The sequence below is a fragment of the Oncorhynchus kisutch genome, linkage group LG16, assembly GCF_002021735.2.
Source record: "Oncorhynchus kisutch isolate 150728-3 linkage group LG16, Okis_V2, whole genome shotgun sequence".
Lineage (NCBI taxonomy): Eukaryota > Metazoa > Chordata > Actinopteri > Salmoniformes > Salmonidae > Oncorhynchus > Oncorhynchus kisutch.
In genome coordinates this window covers 1,630,767-1,650,924 of record NC_034189.2, presented here as the reverse complement: position 1 = coordinate 1,650,924, position 20,158 = coordinate 1,630,767, and the positions used below count along the sequence as shown (strand labels likewise).

General features: G+C 43.4%; 2 protein-coding genes across 11 annotated transcripts in view; one reads left to right on the top strand and one right to left on the bottom strand.

The window, feature by feature from the left end:
* The window catches only part of LOC109882060 (butyrophilin subfamily 1 member A1-like), a 329,983-nt gene that overhangs the window by 3,307 nt on the left and 306,518 nt on the right, over positions 1–20,158 (top strand). The window contains exons 2-6 of one of the 8 annotated variants that reach the window (XM_031791515.1): positions 2,181–2,471; positions 7,730–7,780; positions 8,057–8,216; positions 17,908–18,264; positions 19,828–20,112. In XM_031791515.1, coding sequence (XP_031647375.1) covers positions 18,015–18,264; positions 19,828–20,112 — 535 coding nt within the window. In that variant the 5' untranslated portion in view covers positions 2,181–2,471; positions 7,730–7,780; positions 8,057–8,216; positions 17,908–18,014. Of the gene's footprint in view, positions 1–887; positions 2,472–6,507; positions 8,217–17,907; positions 18,265–19,827; positions 20,113–20,158 lie in introns of those variants that run through there. The other 7 variants (XM_031791516.1, XM_031791513.1, XM_031791510.1 and 4 more) reach the window with 7 other exon arrangements.
* The window catches only part of LOC109882059 (Fc receptor-like protein 5), a 305,344-nt gene that overhangs the window by 94,368 nt on the left and 190,818 nt on the right, over positions 1–20,158 (bottom strand). The window lies entirely within an intron of this gene.

Genomic DNA, 20,158 nt, shown 5'->3' with positions numbered 1-20,158 from the left:
ACCCCAAACAGCAAGCAATGCAGGTGTAGAAGCACGGTGGCTAGGAAAAACTCCCTAGAAAGGCCAATACCTAGGAAGAAACCTAGAGAGGAACCAGGCTATGTGGGGTGGCCAGTCCTCTTCTGGCTGTGCCGGGTGGAGATTATAACAGAACATGGCCAAGATGTTCAAATATTCATAAATGACCAGCATGGTCGTATAACAACAAGGCAGAACAGTTGAAACTGGAGCAGCAGCACGGCATGTATACAAAAGTGGTGGTATTTGTACCCCACTTTGGTATAGTCTCCTTTTCGCTAAAACATTATATATTTATTGCTAGGCAGGAGACGAAGTAATACAGGCAATAAACTTTTCCTTCTACCTTAACGTGACCTGACCTCTACCCCCTTCATCACTAATGCATGACTCTCTCCCCTTATCAATGGTTGCCACATGTAATCATTTCCCTGCACTCAGCACATTCCAAGCTTAATTGCACACACTGTATACCTTCCATCCTACAGATACCCATTACTTTCTAGTGTAGACCCTCCACTATATACCTTCCTCCTACAGATACCCATTACCTTCTGGTGTAGACCCTCTACTATATACCTTCCTCCTACAGATACCCATTACCTTCTGGTGTAGACCCTCCACTATATACCTTCCTCCTACAGGTACCCATTACCTTCTGGTGTAGACCCTCTACTATATACCTTCCTCCTATAACCATTAACTTCTGGTGTAGACCCTCCACTATATACCTTCCTCCTACAGGTACCCATTACCTTCTGGTGTAGACCCTCTACTATATACCTTCCTCCTATAACCATTACCTTCTGGTGTAGACCCTATACTATATACCTTCCTCCTATAACCATTACCTTCTGGTGTAGACCCTCTACTATATACCTTCCTCCTATAACCATTACCTTCTGGTGTAGACCCTCCACTATATACCTTCCTCCTATAACCATTACCTTCTGGTGTAGACCCTCTACTATATACCTTTCTCCTACAGATACCCATTACCTTCTGGTGTAGACCCTCCACTATATACCTTCCTCCTACAGATACCCATTACCTTCTGGTGTAGACCCTCTACTATATACCTTCCTCCTATAACCATTACCTTCTGGTGTAGACCCTCTACTATATACCTTCCTGCTACAGATACCCATTACCTTCTGGTGTAGACCCTCCACTATATACCTTCCTCCTATAACCATTACCTTCTGGTGTAGACCCTCTACTATATACCTTTCTCCTACAGATACCCATTACCTTCTGGTGTAGACCCTCCACTATATACCTTCCTCCTACAGATACCCATTACCTTCTGGTGTAGACCCTCTACTATATACCTTCCTCCTATAACCATTACCTTCTGGTGTAGACCCTCTACTATATACCTTCCTGCTACAGATACCCATTACCTTCTGGTGTAGACCCTCCACCATATACCTTCCTCCTATAACCATTACCTTCTGGTCTAGACCCTCCACTATATACCTTCCTCCTATAACCATTACCTTCTGGTGTAGACCCTCCACTATATACCTTCCTCCTATAACCATTACCTTCTGGTGTAGACCCTCCACTATATACCTTCCTCCTATAACCATTACCTTCTGGTGTAGACCCTCTACTATCTACCTTCCTCCTACAGGTACCCATTACCTTCTGGTGTAGACCCTCCACTATATACCTTCCTCCTACAGATGCCCATTACCTCCTGGTGTAGACCCTTCTAAACCTAAGCACTCAAAATGTCATACCTGTCATACCTTCCATACTGTTCAACCTTCCATACTGTTCAACCTTCCATACTGTTCAACCTTCCATACTGTTCAACCTTCCATACTGTTCAACCTTCCATACTGTTCAACCTTCCGTACTGTTCATCCTTCCATACTGTTCAACATTCCATACTGTTCAACATTCCATACTGTTCAACCTTCCATACTGTTCATCCTTCCATACTGTTCATCCTTCCATACACTTGGAAATTACTTATCATTGGACAAACAATGATAATAAACATAATTCTCATTCACTGTGAGGTTTACCAACTCAGAGACAAATGGCCTCTGTTCTATGATCACACCAAGCACACTCTCATTTCCATTTTTCATAGTTCACTGATGATAACGTGTCCGCTGGAGCTGCTGACTTCTTTCTTTCTTTTATTTAAGATGGTGAGGAAGGCACTTTTGAAGTACAACCAGGCATCCTCTACTGACGGGATGAGGTCAATAGCCTTCCAGGATACCCGGGCCTGGTCGAAATTCAAGTTGCACCCTCCTCGGCCTTGCTATCTCACTTTTATTTGAATGTTAACCGGTATAATAATAATATAGCAATAAAGAATCAGAAGAAATATAACCCCCGATAACCAATACAACAGGCTTTCACCAGCTTCTCTGCTCTATCCCCTAATAACCAACGGAAACGAATACCACATTTTTTTTAACTAGGCAAGTCAGGTAAGAACAAATTCTTATTTTCAATGACGGCCTAGGAACAGTGGGTTAACTGCCTGTTCAGGGGCAGAATGACAGAGTTGTACCTTGTCAGCTCTGGGATTTGATATTTTCGGTTACTAGTCCAACGCTCTAACCACTAGGCTATGCTGCTGCCCCAAAGCTTTGCTCCTTGAACCACTAATTATATTGGATAACATTTGTGTTTGAATCTACTTGTAAATATGCATTAAAAACCTACCTAAAATGACCTCTTTCAGGCTATTGGCAATGTAACATCTTTCCCAGGAAATGGACAGTAGTTTCCCAATGACCCTCCAGACTGTTTCTTTTAAGGAAGTACTTCCAGATGTTAACATGTGTATTATGAAGTTAACACATTAGATTATAAACAGTTATTTAACATGGTGTAGACTGCATCACTCATTCCCTCTATATATTAACACATTAGATTATAAACAGTTATTTAACATGATGTAGACTGCATCACTCATTCCCTCTATATATTAACACATTAGATTATAAACAGTTATTTAACATGATGTAGACTGCATCACTCATTCCCTCTATATATTAACACATTAGATTATAAACCGTTATTTAACATGGTGTAGACTGCATCACTCATTCCCTCTATATATTAACACATTAGATTATAAACAGTTATTTAACATGGTGTAGACTGCATCACTCATTCCCTCTATATATTAACACATTAGATTATAAACAGTTATTTAACATGATGTAGACTGCATCACTCATTCCCTCTATATATTAACACATTAGATTATAAACAGTTATTTAACATTATGTAGACTGCATCACTCATTCCCTCTATATATTAACACATTAGATTATAAACAGTTATTTAACATGGTGTAAAGTTGTGGCCAAAGGTTTTGAGAATGACAAATATTAATTTTCACAAAGTTTGCTGCTTCAGTGTCTTTAGATATTTTTGTCAGATGTTACTATGGATACTGAAGTAGAATTACAAGCATTTCATAAGTGTCAAAGGCTTTTATTGACAATTACATGAAGTTGATGCAAAGTTGATGCAAAGAGTCAATATTTGCAGTGTTGACCCTTCTTTTTCAAGACCTCTGCAATCCACCCTGGCATGCTGTCAATTAACTTCTGGGCCACTTCCTGACTGATGGCAGCCCATTCTTGCATAATCAATGCTGGAGTTTGTCAGAATTTGTAGGTTTTTGTTTGTCCACCCGCCTCTTGAGGATTAACCACAAGTTCTCAATGGGATTTAGGTCTGGGGAGTTTCCTGGCCATGGACCCAAAATATCGATGTTAGTTGTCACCTTTGCCTTATGGCAAGGTGCTCCATCATGCTGGAAAAGGCAATGTTCGTCTCCAAACTTTTCCTGGATGGTTGGGAGAAGTTGCTGTGTTCTTAGGCAAAATTGTGAATGAGCCCACTCACTTGGCTGAGAAGCAACCCCACACATGAATTGTCTCAGGATGCTTTACTGTTGGCATGACACAGGACTGATGGTATTTGAGAGTGGGGGTAGATCCCTGCGAGATCTGTAACAAAAGGACAAAAGTCCCAGTTGCAGTTAGTTTTTTTAAAAGACGAGAGTTCTAGAAAACAGTGAGTTAAAAAACAAAAAGAAAATATAGGATATTTGAACACTGTTTGATATACGTGTATTAGCATCATATTGAGAGATGATGTATCAATAATAGAGATGTTTGAACACTGTTTGATACACGTGTATTAGCATCATATTGAGAGATGATGTATCAATAATAGAGATGTTTGAACACTGTTTGATTTACGTGTAGTAGCAGTATCATATTGAGAGATGATGTATCAATAATAGAGATGTTTGAGGAAGTACTGGAATAGGACATGAAGTCCTGTCCGTATTCTCCAGTAATAGATTCACAGACGTCTATGGTATCGGTTCTAATACAAGGTATTAAGTGCCGTGACCAATTAATTATTATCTGGGGAAGAGTATAGTGCTATCTTAGGAAATAGTTAATAGAAGGTGTGTATGATAGACGGGAGTGAAGAAATCTAAAACACCCTGAACTCCTGTTGGGAGTGTTTAGGTAATAATAACTAGTGGCATGGCGTCCAACAGACCTGTTTCTCCCTGTAATATAGAGATAGCGGAATTTAATAAAGACATGTATGCACTGAAAGAAGAGCACGAGCATTCTACCAATTCAGCTGGAATATGGGAAAATTTTAGCAAATTAGATAAAATTGGACCACATTTTCCTGCTGACGGAGAATTCAAATCAAATAAAGAATTCAGGGAGGCAATTATGACTTGGCACAAGGACATTAAACCAGAATCAAAAGCTCAATATACCAGCATTTAGATGTCAGCATTATATCAACAGAAAATGCGTAACGATAAACCCAGAAAGTGTAACACCAGAACACTAATACAGAAAGACTGGGGCCATAGAGAATATCACTAACTATAATTTCAATGACCAAGGTAAACCAAAGAAACATGTCGGAAAGCATCAAAGCATAGGGAGACCGAGTCCTGTTTTAGCTGTGTGGCTATCTGGTCATTGGGAAAGGGAGTGTAAAGTGGATGTGGTCATGTCACGCCCTGGTCTAAGTATTTTGTGTTTTTTCTTCATGTATTGGGTCAGGCCAGGGTGTGGCATGGAGTTTTTGTATTGTGGTGTGTTTTGTCTTGGGGTTTTGGTGTGTATATATTTGGGATTGTAGCTAGTGGGGTTTTCTAGCAAAGTCTATGGCTGTCTGGAGTGATTCTCAATCAGAGGCAGGTGCTTATTGTTGTCTCTGATTGGGAACCATATTTAGGCAGCCATATTCTTTGAGTTTGTCGTGGGTGATTGTCCTTAGTGTCTTACTTGTACTCTCTGTTAGTTTGCACTAGATAGGCTGTTTTCGGTTTTTCATTATGTTTATTGTTTTGTAGTGTTTAGTGTTTAGTCGTGTTTACGTTTTGTTTAATAAATATGGATCGCAATCGACACGCTGCAGTTTGGTCCGACTCTCCTTCATCACCACTAGAAAACCGTAGAGTCCAGATCTGCCGGTCAACCAGACTCTTCCAGATCTGCCGGTCAACCAGACTCTTCCAGATCTGCCAGTCAACCAGACTCTTCCAGATCTGCCGGTCAACCAGACTCTTCCAGATCTGCCAGTCAACCAGACTCTTCCAGATCTGCCAGTCAACCAGACTCTTTCAGATCTGCCAGACTCTTCCAGATCTGCCAGTCAACCACTCTTTCAGATCTGCCAGACTCTTCCAGATCTGCCAGTCAGCCAGACTCTTCCAGATCTGCCAGTCGGCCAGGATCTGCCAACCAGCCAGGATCTGGTATCTCTACCTACCTGCCTGAGCTTTCTCTCACTCCTGAGCTTTCTCTCACTCCTGAGCTTTCTCTCACTCCCGAGCTGTCTCTCACTCCCGAGCTTCCCCTCAGTCCCGAGCTGTCCTTCAGTCCCGATCTGCTCCTCAGTCCAGTGGGTTTCTGGGTGAGGACTACTAGGCCATGGCCGGCGGCGAGGGTGGACTATCCAGGGACGAAGGGAGAGGGGGACTAAGACATTAAAGGAGTGGGGTCCACGTCCCGCGCCGGAGCCGCCACCATGGACAGACGCCCACCCGGACCCTCCCTATTGTTTTGAGGTGCGTTCGGGAGTCCGCACCTTAGGGGGGGGGGTTCTGTCACGCCCTGGTCTAAGTATTTTGTGTTTTTTCTTCATGTATTGGGTCAGGCCAGGGTGTGGCATGGAGTTTTTGTATTGTGGTGTGTTTTGTCTTGGGGTTTTGGTGTGTATATATTTGGGATTGTAGCTAGTGGGGTTTTCTAGCAAAGTCTATGGCTGTCTGGAGTGATTCTCAATCAGAGGCAGGTGCTTATTGTTGTCTCTGATTGGGAACCATATTTAGGCAGCCATATTCTTTGAGTTTGTCGTGGGTGATTGTCCTTAGTGTCTTACTTGTACTCTCTGTTAGTTTGCACTAGATAGGCTGTTTTCGGTTTTTCATTACGTTTATTGTTTTGTAGTGTTTAGTGTTTAGTCGTGTTTACGTTTTGTTTAATAAATATGGATCGCAATCGACACGCTGCAGTTTGGTCCGACTCTCCTTCATCACCACTAGAAAACCGTAACAGGTCATTGGAAAAGGGAGTGTAAAGTGGGTGTGGTCATTGGAAAAGGGAGTGTAAAGTGGGTGTGGTCATTGGAAAAGGGAGTGTAAAGTGGGTGTGGAACTGTATTCAGAGGAAATGCTGCCAGGCAAGCGTTTGCATCTTTTTCAAATGATCAACAACTACTCGTTTTGAGGTTAGCAGGAATGGAACTTTCACCTAGCGGTGTCTCTGTTCCATCGATATACATAGAGATTACAGTTGTGAAGGAAGACGTATGAGATAACGTTTTACCTAACTGTTTAGTAAAGGCCAGGGATTAAATATTGCGGGATTCCTTGCGATGAGAAATTGGCAAAATTTGCCGCAGGAAAACATATTTTGGGTTGAAGATTCTAAATGCCAGGGGAACGGATTCTAAAGGTAACACGTTTAAATATGGCCAAACATTCCTTGCAAAATGCAGGAGGCCTTAGGGTTTGTTTAAATCATGGGACATTTTATGTGGTTTTATTTTTAAATACATTTACGTTTTATGTTGTCTTATTCTGGAATGGGATTCTAGAATGGACGAAAGGGTGGAGGGGTCACGAGGAATTAGCATTGGGGTTACCAAACCCCACTGCTATTTTTTTTTATGATGGAGAACCACATGGGGAAAAGGATCGGTGGTGAGATAATATCGCCGTGGGATTTATAGGATGAAACGTTTTGAAGAGGTATTTAAATGGTTTTTGAAGGACAGGGAAAGAAAGGAGGAGGAAACATTTTAATGGTGACGAAATCCCTGAATATTAAAAATTCCTAATGAAGAATGATCAAGTTCTTTATGAGTTAAATTGTACCATTACTTTATGAGATACTACTATCTCCTTGGGGAGTTATAAAGAGTTGTGATTTTAAGTTGATTAGTTATGTGAATTGGTTTATTTTTGATTTAACATGTTTTTTAATCACATGTTTGAAAGTGGTAAATGACCAGTTCCATGAGGTCCTGGTTTTTGGGCTACTTATACAGTGGTACTGTGCTCAGGCTGCATATAGGAAGGAAAATATATGCTAATAAGGGATGACCGTTACTTCACATGGACTGTGATTTATGTATTGCTGATTTCGTGTTGTTTTTATTTTGATATATATTTCACCAGATTGGGATCGTGGAATTCTGCGAGGGGTTAGGGTGCCATCTTCATGATCTGGTAACTCTTCCTAGAGCTCGCCAGTAGAATAAGGGAGTATGGACTCATTTAGAAAATGTTTTTTAGCAGTAACATCATGTTATGCTTTTTGACATTTGTCTTATAGATGTTATTAAGAAAAGGTTAATGTCATAATTCATCATATAGTCAATGTTTGTCTAGTTTCCTGAAACAGAAATGAAATTAACTTAACTGTTGTTATGATCTGTGCTTTTTAGAGGTTATCATGGAAGGTGACTTCAGATCGTGTTTTAATGCATGAATTTTTGACCACAGACAGTGTGTGTCAACCTCAACACCCTCAAAACCCTCCCTAACCGGCTGAAGGAAGAGCGGCAAAGGCGTGCTATGAGAGACAGTGACTTTTAGCACTCTGAGTCCAGGCCGTAAACCAGGGTCGGGGTGCTGAGAGCGTGGAGAGAGAGAACAAGCTCAGGTGAGAGACTCGTGTACGTGGGAGAAACAGAAGTATCTACTTGGATATTAAAATCAGGACATTATCAAGGGCCATGAAATGTGACAGGCAAAAGTTTACATGTGCCGTTGGGAAAATGAACTGTAAACGACATCTGAACAAGACACGCCAGAATGATAGGTGCCGGGTGATGGAAAGGGGGGGGGGGGGGGGGGGGGGGGTATACGCCCTGCTAACTATTTAAACTGGGAATGCATTGAGATCCTGATCTTTCTTGACCAGGCCACTCATGACAGGACAACAGGGACAAAAAGGGGGGCTGTAATGAGAAGAGTTAAGACCGGCAATAAAAGGTGGTTTATAAATGTGTGTTCTCACAGGGACAGGGATAAAACTGCAATTTGAGCCTTAGTCTCAAAGTGAGCGCTGAGGTCAGTCATTCTAGATTCTGGTTGGGATAAATTATAAACTGTTTTCGTTGTGATTGGGATACAGCGAGAGAGAATTGCTAAAGCACGATGAGGGGTGGATACGCTGCTAACATTTATGCGGCCGAGAAACGTATCTCTCAGTGTCATGATGAGGGGAGGTGGTTTTGTGTGGGGGAATCACTGGATGACCTGTGGGATCTAACCCATACATCTAACCCATACATCTAACCCATACTCTATCATTACATCTAACCCATAACACACTATACTCCTCTATCACTACATCTAACCCATAACACACTATACTCTATCACTACATCTAACCCATAACACACTATACTCTATCACTACATCTAACCCATAACACACTATACTCTATCACTACATCTAACCCATAACACACTATACTCCTCTATCACTACATCTAACCCATAACACACTATACTCTATCACTACATCTAACCCATAACACACTATACTCTATCACTACATCTAACCCATAACACACTATACTCCTAATGCATTTTCTACAGTTATAAACACATTAGGGATACGCACTTCCATGTCAGGTGTTCGTGTCTATCAAGCAAAATGGAGGAGAAGGGGAAGAGAGTGAAAATGACATGACTTGGGACACCTCTCGGTACCTGGCGCCTAAAGGGGAAGACTGGGTGAAAGCACGAGGAAGCATCATTAGGGCTTTATAGTCCGGCAGGAAAGTGTCCTGGAGGCATAGAGTCAGGTGAAGAGAGAGTGGGAATTGTCATGGTTTCAGGCTTTGGTTGTCATGCATATATAATTATGCATAGCTTATCACATCGTTAATACTGTTATTTTTTTGTGTTTTTTGTTGCTTTCCAAGTCTTGTGTTTTGTGTGTCGTTTTGTTGCTTTCCAAGTCTTGTGCTGTCACTCTCTTAGGAACCAGAAGGGGGAAGTGGAGAAACTAAAAGCTGCTCCATCTGTCATTGAACGAGACGGCAGATTCAGCTGGAATGACATTTTGTTGTGTGATCATAGTTCAGAGGCCATAAGTCTCTGAATTTGTTCACCTCACGGTGACTGTTCATTGGTTGTTCATTTGTTTGTTTGTTTAATTAATGTTTTATAATAATTTGTTAGGTTTTATTCATGTTTTATTATCATTGTTTATACATGTATTTATTTATTTATTAGTAATTTCCAAGTTCATATGAGTTGAACATTAGGATGCTATTGTTCAAGATGAGGGACTGTTGGGTTCCACATTTTGAACATTGAGATATTAATTCAACGAAAGAAGCATAGAATCCAAGGAGAAAAAGACTGGGTCTCTGTAGAAAAACAGATAGCTGTGGAATGTGTTGGATGGGTTGGAATGGGTTGGATGGGTTGGAATGGGTTGGAATGGGTTGGAATGGGTTGGAATGGATTGGAATGGGTTGGAATGGGTTGGAATGGGTTGGAATGTGTTGGAATGGGTTGGAATGGGTTGGAATGGATTGGAATGGGTTGGAATGGGTTGGAATGGGTTGGAATGGGTTGGAATGTGTTGGAATGTGTTGGAATGGGTTGGAATGGGTTGGAATGTGTTGGAATGAGTTGGAATGGGTTGGAATGGGTTGGAATGGGTTGGAATGGGTTGAGGGAGTAGAGCAACGGTTGAGATAGGGGAGACAGATGGACATCTGTTGACTAGGGGAAGGAGGGGTTGAGATAGGGGAGACAGACATCTGTTGACTAGGGGACGGAGGGGTTGAGATAGGGGAGACAGATGGACATCTGTTGACTAGGGGAAGGAGGGGTTGAGATAGGGGAGACAGATGGACATCTGTGGACTAGGGGACGGAGGGGTTGAGATAGGGGAGACAGATGGACATCTGTTGACTAGGGGAAGGAGGGGTTGAGATAGGGGAGACAGATGGACATCTGTGGACTAGGGGATGGAGGGGTTGAGATGGGGGCGACAGACATCTGTTGACTAGGGGATGGAGGGGTTGAGATAGGGGAGACAGACATCTGTGGACTAGGGGAAGGAACGGTTGAGGTCAGGAGGTGAGGTCAGTTCCTCTTAAGTTAGTAATCAGGGTTTAGTATCTGGTTATCTTCTTCCTGTTGAGCATAAGATGTAACGATTGGAGAGAAGAGGGAGTGTCTTAAGTGGGACATAAATATCTGGATGGAACAAATGTTGGGTTGTCTGATTACAGCTGTACAGAACCTTTGGGAAGAATTAAACTTGGTTAAAGCTTCTCTAGTGTCCGTGGGTTATTTACTCTGAAAAATAAGAACCTAACACAGGTAACCATGGAAGAACAATGATTCCAAGCACCTCCTTTTCAAGCTTCCAGTCTGTTATTCAAACTCAATCACCATGACAGAGTGATCTCCAGCCTCGTCAACACTAACCTCTGTTAACGAGAGAATCACTGACATAATGTCAGCTGGTCCTTTTGTGGCAGGGCTGAAATGCAGTGGAAATGTTTTTGGGGGATTCAGTTCATTTGCAGAGGGACTTTGCAATACATTGCACATCATCTGATCGCCCTTGATAACATTCTGGAGTTTACCCAAATTGCCATCAAACAAACTGAGGCAGCAGACTTTGTGAAAATTAATATTTGTGTCACTCTTAAAACTTTTGGCCACGACTGTAGACTGCATCACTCACCCCCCCCCCCCCCCCCCCTATATAAACACATTAGATTATAACATGTTATTCAACATGCTGTAGACTGTAGACTGTAGACCCCCCCCCCCCCATATTAACACATTAGATTATAACATGTTATTCAACATGCTGTAGACTGTAGACTGTAGACCCCCCCCCCCATATTAACACATTAGATTATAACATGTTATTCAACATGCTGTAGACTGTAGACTGTAGACCCCCCCCCCCATATTAACACATTAGATTATAACATGTTATTCAACATGCTGTAGACTGTAGACTGTAGACCCCCCCCATATTAACACATTAGATTATAACATGTTATTCAACATGCTGTAGACTGTAAACCCCCCCCCCCCCATATTAACACATTAGATTATAACATGTTATTCAACATGCTGTAGACTGTAGACCCCCCCCCATATAAACACATTAGATTATAACATGTTATTCAACATGCTGTAGACTGTAGACTCCCCCCCCCCCCCATATTAACACATTAGATTATAACATGTTATTCAACATGCTGTAGACTGTAGACCCCCCCCCATATTAACACATTAGATTATAACATGTTATTCAACATGCTGTAGACTGTAGACTCCCCCCCCCCCCCCCCCCATATTAACACATTAGATTATAACATGTTATTCAACATGCTGTAGACTGTAGACCCCCCCCATATAAACACATTAGATTATAACATGTTATTCAACATGCTGTAGACTGTAGACCCCCCCCCCATATTAACACATTAGATTATAACATGTTATTCAACATACTGTAGACTGTAGACTCCCCCCCCCCCCATATTAACATATTAGATTATAACATGTTATTCAACATGCTGTAGGGGGGGCCCACCCAGGTAGTGGCAGTGTTAGAAACACTAGCTGCAGTAACCCATGGAGAGGGGGGTGCCCCCACCCAGGTAGTGGCAGTGTTGACAACACTAGCTGCAGTAACCCATGGGGAGGGGGGGCCCCCACCCAGGTAGTGGCAGTGTTGACAACACTAGCTGCAGTAACCCATGGGGAGGGGGGGCCCCCACCCAGGTAGTGGCAGTGTTAGAAACACTAGCTGCAGTAACCCATGGGGAGGGGGGGCCCCCACCCAGGTAGTGGCAGTGTTGACAACACTAGCTGCAGTAACCCATGGGTAGGGGGGGCCCCCACCCAGGCAGTGGCTGTGCTGACAACACTAGCTGCAGTAACTCATGGAGAGGGAGGGCCCCCACCCAGGCAGTGGCTGTGCTGGCAACACTAGCTGCAGTAACCCATGGAGAGGGGGGGCCCACCCAGGCAGTGGCTGTGCTGGCAACACTAGCTGCAGTAACCCATGGAGAGCGGGCTGCCCCCACCCAGGCAGTGGCTGTGTTAGAAACACTAGCTGCAGTAACTCATGCGGAGGGGGGGGGGGGGGTGCCCCCAGGCAGTGGCTGTGCTGGCAACACTAGCTGCAGTAACCCATGGGACCCCCCCCAGGCAGTGGCTGTGCTGGCAACACTAGCTGCAGTAACCCATGGGGAGGGGGGGGGGGGGGGGGGGGGGCACCCAGGCAGTGGCTGTGCTGGCAACACTAGCTGCAGTAACCCATGGAGAGGGGGGTGCCCCCAGGTAGTGGCTGTGCTGGCAACACTAGCTGCAGTAACCCATGGGACCCCCCCCAGGCAGTGGCTGTGCTGGCAACACTAGCTGCAGTAACCCATGGAGAGGGGGGTGCCCCCAGGTAGTGGCTGTGCTGGCAACACTAGCTGCAGTAACCCATGGGACCCCCCCCAGGTAGTGGCTGTGCTGGCAACACTAGCTGCAGTAACCCATGGAGAGGGGGGTGCCCCCAGGTAGTGGCTGTGCTGGCAACACTAGCTGCAGTAACCCATGGGACCCCCCCCAGGCAGTGGCTGTGCTGGCAACACTAGCTGCAGTAACCCATGGAGAGGGGGGTGCCCCCAGGTAGTGGCTGTGCTGGCAACACTAGCTGCAGTAACCCATGGGACCCCCCCCAGGTAGTGGCTGTGCTGGCAACACTAGCTGCAGTAACCCATGGAGAGGGGGGTGCCCCCAGGTAGTGGCTGTGCTGGCAACACTAGCTGCAGTAACCCATGGAGAGGGGGGTGCCCCCAGGTAGTGGCTGTGCTGGCAACACTAGCTGCAGTAACCCATGGAGAGGGGGGTGCCCCCAGGTAGTGGCTGTGCTGGCAACACTAGCTGCAGTAACCCATGGAGAGGGGGGTGCCCCCAGGTAGTGGCTGTGCTGGCAACACTAGCTGCAGTAACCCATGGGCAGGGGGTCACACTCAGACAATCAGAGACGGGGCAAGCTATTGTGGCCCTGGTGGCATAAAATCATCAAAAAGTCTGGCTGCTGAGATGCTTGGGGAAATGGTCACAATGGGGGCCCTGTGTTTCAGGGGACAGGGGTGAATCTGATATCCATCACCTAGGACTTGACAATGGTCAAATCTCACATTTCTGGCATATGGTACTGTATTCATTAGTGGTAGAGTATGGAACTGTTTAACAAATACAGTTGATATACAGTACAAGTCAGAAGTTTACATACACCCTATCCAAATACATTTAAACTCAGTTTTTCACAATTCCTGACATTTAATCCTAGTAAAAATGTGGATCACCACTTTATTTTAAGAATGTGAAATGTCAGAATAATAGTAGAGAGAAGGATTTATTTCAGCTTTTATTTCTTTCATCACATTCCCAGTGGGTCAGAAGTTTACATACACTCAATTAGTATTTGGCAGCATTGCCATTAAATTGACTAACTTGGGTCAAACGTTTTGGGTAGCCTTCCACAAGCTTCCCACAATAAGTTGGGTGAATTTTAACTTAACTGGAGTCAAATGCCTTCCACAATAAAAGGTTCTGCCCAGAAATGTTTTATAGAATTGAGGTCGGGGCTTTGTGATGGCCTCTCCAAAACCTTGACTTTGTTGTCCTTAAGCCATTATTCCACAACTGGAAGTATGCTTGAGGTCATTGTCCATTTGGAAGACCCATTTGCGACCAAGCTTTAACTTCCTGACTGATGCCTTGAGATGTTACTTCAATATATCCACATAAATGTCCGACCTCATGATGCCATCTATTTTGTGAAATGCACCAGTCCGTCCTGCAGCAAAGCACCCCCACAACATGATGCTGCCTCCCCCGTGCTTCACGTTTGGGATGGTGTTCTTCGGCTTGCAAGCCTCCCTCTTTTTCCTCCAAACATAACAATGGTCATTATGGCCAAACAGTTCTAATTTTGTTTCATTAGAAACATACAAAAAGCACAATCTTTGTCCCCATGTGCAGTTGCAAACCGTAGTCTGGCTTTTCTATGACGGTTTTTGGAGCAGTGGCTTCTTCCTTGCTGAGTGGTCTTTCAGGTTATGTCGATATAGGACTTGTTTTACTGTGGAAATAGATACTTTTGTAACTGTTTCCTCCATCCTCTTCACAAGGTCCTTTGCTGTTGTTCTGGGATTGATTTGCACTTTTCGCACCAAAGTACGTTCATCCCTACGAGACAGAACACGTCTCCTTCCTGAGCGGTATGACGGCTGCGTGGTCCCATAGTGTTTATACTTGCGTACTATTGTTTGTACAGATGAACGTGGTACCTTCAGGCATTTGGAAATTGCTCCCAAGGATGAATCAGGCTTGTGGAGGTCTACAATTTACAATTTGTCCCCTCTATGAGGTCTTGGCTGATTTTCTTTGGATTTTCCCATGATTTCAAGAGGCACTGAGTTTGAAGGTAGGCCTTGAAATACATCCACAGGTACACCTCCAATTGACTCAAATTATGTAAATGAGCCTATCAGAATCTTCTAAAGCCATGACATAATTTTCTGGAATTCTACAAGCTGTTTAAAGGCACAGTCAACATAGTGTATGTAAACTTCTGACCCACTGGAATTGTGATACAGTGAATTATAAGTGAAAATAATCTGTCTGTAAACAATTGTTGGAAAAATGACTTGTGTCATGCACAAAGTAGATGTCCTAACCGACTTGCCAAAACTGTAGTTTGTTAAGAAGAAATTTGTTGAGTGATTGAAAAACGAATTTTAATGACTCCAACCTAAGTGTATGTAAACTTTCGACTTCAACTGTACCTTTACATGAACAAAATGCTCATTATATTTATATTTGGATATGTTGCTGTTGTCCTCTCTGTTGTCCTCTCTGTTGTCCTCTCTGTTGTCCTCTCTGTTGTCCTCTCTGTTGTCCTCTCTGTTGTCCTCTCTGTTGTCCTCTCTGTTGTCCTCTCTGTTGTCCTCTCTGTTGTCCTCTCTGTTGTCCTCTCTGTTGTCCTCTGATCCGTCTGCTGGAGATCAGAGTCTCTCTGGTTGTGTTTCCCCAAAGATCAAAGCCTTTCGTGGTTGTTAGATGGATATTTCAGAGTACCATTCGGAAATGTTCTCATAGATAGATATTTCGGCGGTTGTCTGTATCCTCGTTCTAGGTTCTCTCTGTGGTAACAAAGGATTTTCAAAAGTCCATTCTATAGAATGGAGAGAGAGAGTTTCGGTATTTATGGGGGGTCATAAACTGGTGAGGGGAAGAGAGAGAAAGGGGGTTTTCTGACCCTCACCCAACAGAGCAAAGTCTTGGCAGAAGCTACAATCTATCTACAATATTAAAGCTGATCTACCCCCTAGAAAATAAAGGGATCATAGCTTTCACCTGGATTCACCTGGTCAGTCTATGTCATGGAAAGAGCAGAGCTGTGTTCGAATACTCATACTAACCACACTAACTGTACTATTTGTGACGGAATTGAGTATATAGGATGCTTATTGGTCGTAGTATGGATATAGTTAGTATGCAAAAAGTTAACGGATGTTGTACTAAATTCGCCAAAATATGAGCTATACTCGCAGAGGACATTATTATCAACGTACTTTAGGGCCTTCAATTCTTCAGAAAATAGAGGTATCAGCATAGCCTAGTGGTTAGAGCGTTTGACTAATAACCGAAAGGTTGCAAGTTCAAATCCCCCGAGCTGACAAGGTACAAATCTGTCGTTCTGCCCCTGAACAGGCAGTTAACCCACTGTTCCTAGGCCAGTTAACCCCACTGTTCCTAGACCAGTTAACCCCACTGTTCCTAGACCAGTTAACCCACTGTTCCTAGACCAGTTAACCCCACTGTTCCTAGACCAGTTAACCCACTGTTCCTAGACCAGTTAACCCCACTGTTCCTAGACCAGTTAACCCACTGTTCCTAGACCAGTTAACCCACTGTTCCTAGACCAGTTAACCCACTGTTCCTAGACCAGTTAACCCACTGTTCCTAGACCAGTTAACCCCACTGTTCCTAGACCGTCATTGAAAATAAGAATTTGTTCTTAACTGACTTACCTGGTTAAATAAAGATAAAATAAAATAAATATGTTCTTAACTGACTAAAATAATAAAATAAAATAAATAAATATATATATATATAAAGGTAAAATAAAAGAAGATTTGAAGAAAATTATATTATATTATACATCAAACTTGCCAGTATATACTACTGGATATCTAACTACCCAACGTTTATTGACTTGATGATTCCCATCATTCTGAGCTTAGCTAAATGGTGTAGTCGTTGTGCGTTCTCAATGGACATTCGGGTGCTTTCGTAAATTCGCTCTGGATATCTACACCGATTTCAGAGCACTCTTATCTGAGAGTACCAGAGCACAGAATAATTAATTTATGAGTGCTCAACACCCTTTGAATATGAATGATGTCAGTTAACGTCAGCAAAAAAGCTAAATTAAATTGTTGCCAACAGCACAGTTAGTCACCTCTCTAAATAAATGGTCAGAGTGGTCTCATTTGTGTCTGGATTAGCTAGCAAGCTAGCCAGCTTGGGTACTTGACTACCGTTGTATGGTCAGAATGCTCATATCAACCCTACTCCTCGGCCCGAGCGTATAGTTTGTGCCCCGAGAGCGAAACACTTTGAATTTACAAATGGACAATCTGACAATGCTCTGAATTTTGGACTCTGGCACTCCAGATTAAATTTAAGAACACACCCGAAGTCGTAAAATGTCGTAGTCATTTGTTATTCTAGATAGTAAGAGGTTGCATAGCAACAGCATCAACTTCCGGCGAAGAGCTAGTACACTCAACTGAAAGGATCCTGTTCAGTTACAGTATACTAAAATGAACTAATAGTATGTAGTATATACTCAATAAGTATGTAGTTACAGTATACTAAAATGAACTAATAGTATGTAGTATATACTCAATAAGTATGTAGTATACAGTATACTAAAATGAACTAATAGTATGTAATATATACTCATTAAGTATGTAGTATACAGCAAGTTAGTATGGGTATTCGAACACAGCTCAGGTGTTCATAATGTTTTGTATGCTCAGTGTATAGTTGGCCTACAACTTGAGTTACTTAATGAGAGGGAGCAGCATTGAGCTAGCAACGTCACTTCCTGGAGTAGCTAAAACTGTCTACAAAAATGTCCCACATGAGACACCACCTTAGCAGCCTTCATTTGGCCACAATGCTATTGAGTCACATAGGAATGAATGATGTCATATGGGCCAGAATCCATGGAGCAACAGGAAGTTACCAGTTGTCTTTAACTGTGTGTCCTTTGTTTTTCTCCAGGGTCGTCTGAGGTTCAGGTTGTTGGACCGCCTGACCGAGTCGTTGCCTTAGCTGGTGATGACGTCATTCTGCCATGTTTCCTGAAACCCAGTAACAGTGCTGAGGACATGGCAGTGGAGTGGACAGGATTGAAACTGAAAACAAGGAACGTCCATCTTTACCGTCAAGGTCGAGACTCCAATGAGGATCAGTTTCCATCCTACAGGGGAAGGACATCAATGTTTCATGAAGAACTGAAGAACGGCATCGTCTCCTTAAAGCTGACCAGAGTTACTCTCTCTGATGCTGGAAGCTACAGGTGCTTCATTCCAACACTGACCAGCCAGGTGAAGGAAACCACCGTTCAACTCTTTGTTGGTGAGTCATGAACACTGGAGATGTGATCAGAGGTTGTATTGGTAAATCTGGCTAAATGATTGGCTGCTGAAATATCAACATGTCTTCCTCCCTCATCATTCCTTCCTCTGTTAGAGGTCATGTATTCAGCTGGTCTTCTTCCCTCATCATGTATTCAGCTGGTCTTCCTCCCTCATCATTCCTTCCTCTGTTATAGATCATGTATTCAGCTGGTCTTCCTCCCTTATCATTCCTTCCTCTGTTAGAGATCATGTATTCTGCTGGTCTCTCACACTGTCTGTGTCCCAATATTCCTACCACCTACTGTTGACTCACTGGCTGTGTCCCAATATTCCTACCACCTACTGTTGACTCACTGGCTGTGTCCCAATATTCCTACTACCTACTGTTGACTCACTCTCTATGTCCCAATATTCCTACTACCTACAGTAGTGTCCCAATATTCCTACTACCTACTGTTGACTCACTGCCTGTGTCCCAATATTCCTACTACCTGCTGTTGACTCACTGGGTGTGTCCCAATATTCCTACTACCTACTGTTGACTCACTGCCTGTGTCCCAATATTCCTACTACCTACTGTTGACTCACTGTCTGTGTCCCAATATTCCTACTACCTACTGTTGACTCACAGTAGTTACTATGTACTGATGGTGATACATACTGTAGAGAATGTAATGTATAGTCAACAGCATTGTGCTGTTTTGCTAATTGATTTGTCCAAGGCTTTAGACACAGTGAATTATTGATGTCTGTCAAGTAAAGCTGTTATGGTTTAATGATGATCTCAGTGTTACATCACAATGTATTCAGGTTGATGACATGGTAATACGGGAGTGCTGTAGGGTTCTGTTAATACTGGAGTGTTGCAGGGTTCTGTTAATACTGGAGTACTGCAGGGTTCTGTTAATACTGGAGTGCTGCAGGGTTCTGTTAATACTGGAGTGCTGCAGGGTTCTGGTAATACTGGAGTGCTGCAGGGTTCTGTTAATATTGGAGTGCTGCAGGGTTCTGTTAATACTGGAGTGCTGCAGGGTTCTGTTAATACTGGAGTGCTGCAGGGTTCTGTTAATACTGGAGTGCTGCAGGGTTCTGTTAATATTGGAGTGCTGCAGGGTTCTGTTAATACTGGAGTGCTGCAGGGTTCTGTTAATACTGGAGTGCTGCAGGGTTCTGTTAATACTGGAGTGCTGCAGGGTTCTGTTAATATTGAAGTGCTGCAGGGTTCTGTTAATATTGGAGTGCTGCAGGGTTCTGTTAATACTGGAGTGCTGCAGGGTTCTGTTAATATTGGGGTGCTGCAGGGTTCTGTTAATATTGGAGTGCTGCAGGGTTCTGTTAATATTGGAGTGCTGCAGGGTTCTGTTCATGACTTCTGACCATCTTTCTGTCAATACTCAGTTGTATCTTGTATCTGTGTAGGTGCTGTATCTCAGCCAGTGATCTCTGTTTTATCTTGTATCTGTGTAGGTGCTGTATCTCAGCCAGTGATCTCTGTTTTATCTTGTATCTGTAGGTGCTGTATCTCAGCCAGTGATCTCTGTTTTATCTTGTATCTGTATAGGTGCTGTATCTCAGCCAGTGATCTCTATTGATGGAACTAAAGGCTGGGGGGTGGTCCTGAAGTGTGAGTCTGGAGGCTGGTTTCCTGAACCTGAGATGGAGTGGCTGGACAGTTCTGGAACCATCCTCCCTGCTGATGGACCTCCAGAGAGACACAGAGACTCAGAGGACCTCTACGCTCTGAGACAACATGTCACTGTGGACCAGACTGACACCAACAGGTTCACCTGTAGAGTTCACCAGACGGAGATCAATCACCTGAAGGAGACAGAGATTCATGTCCCAGGTGAGGTCTTCATTGGTTAACCCAAATACCTGAGACCTCTTGTTAG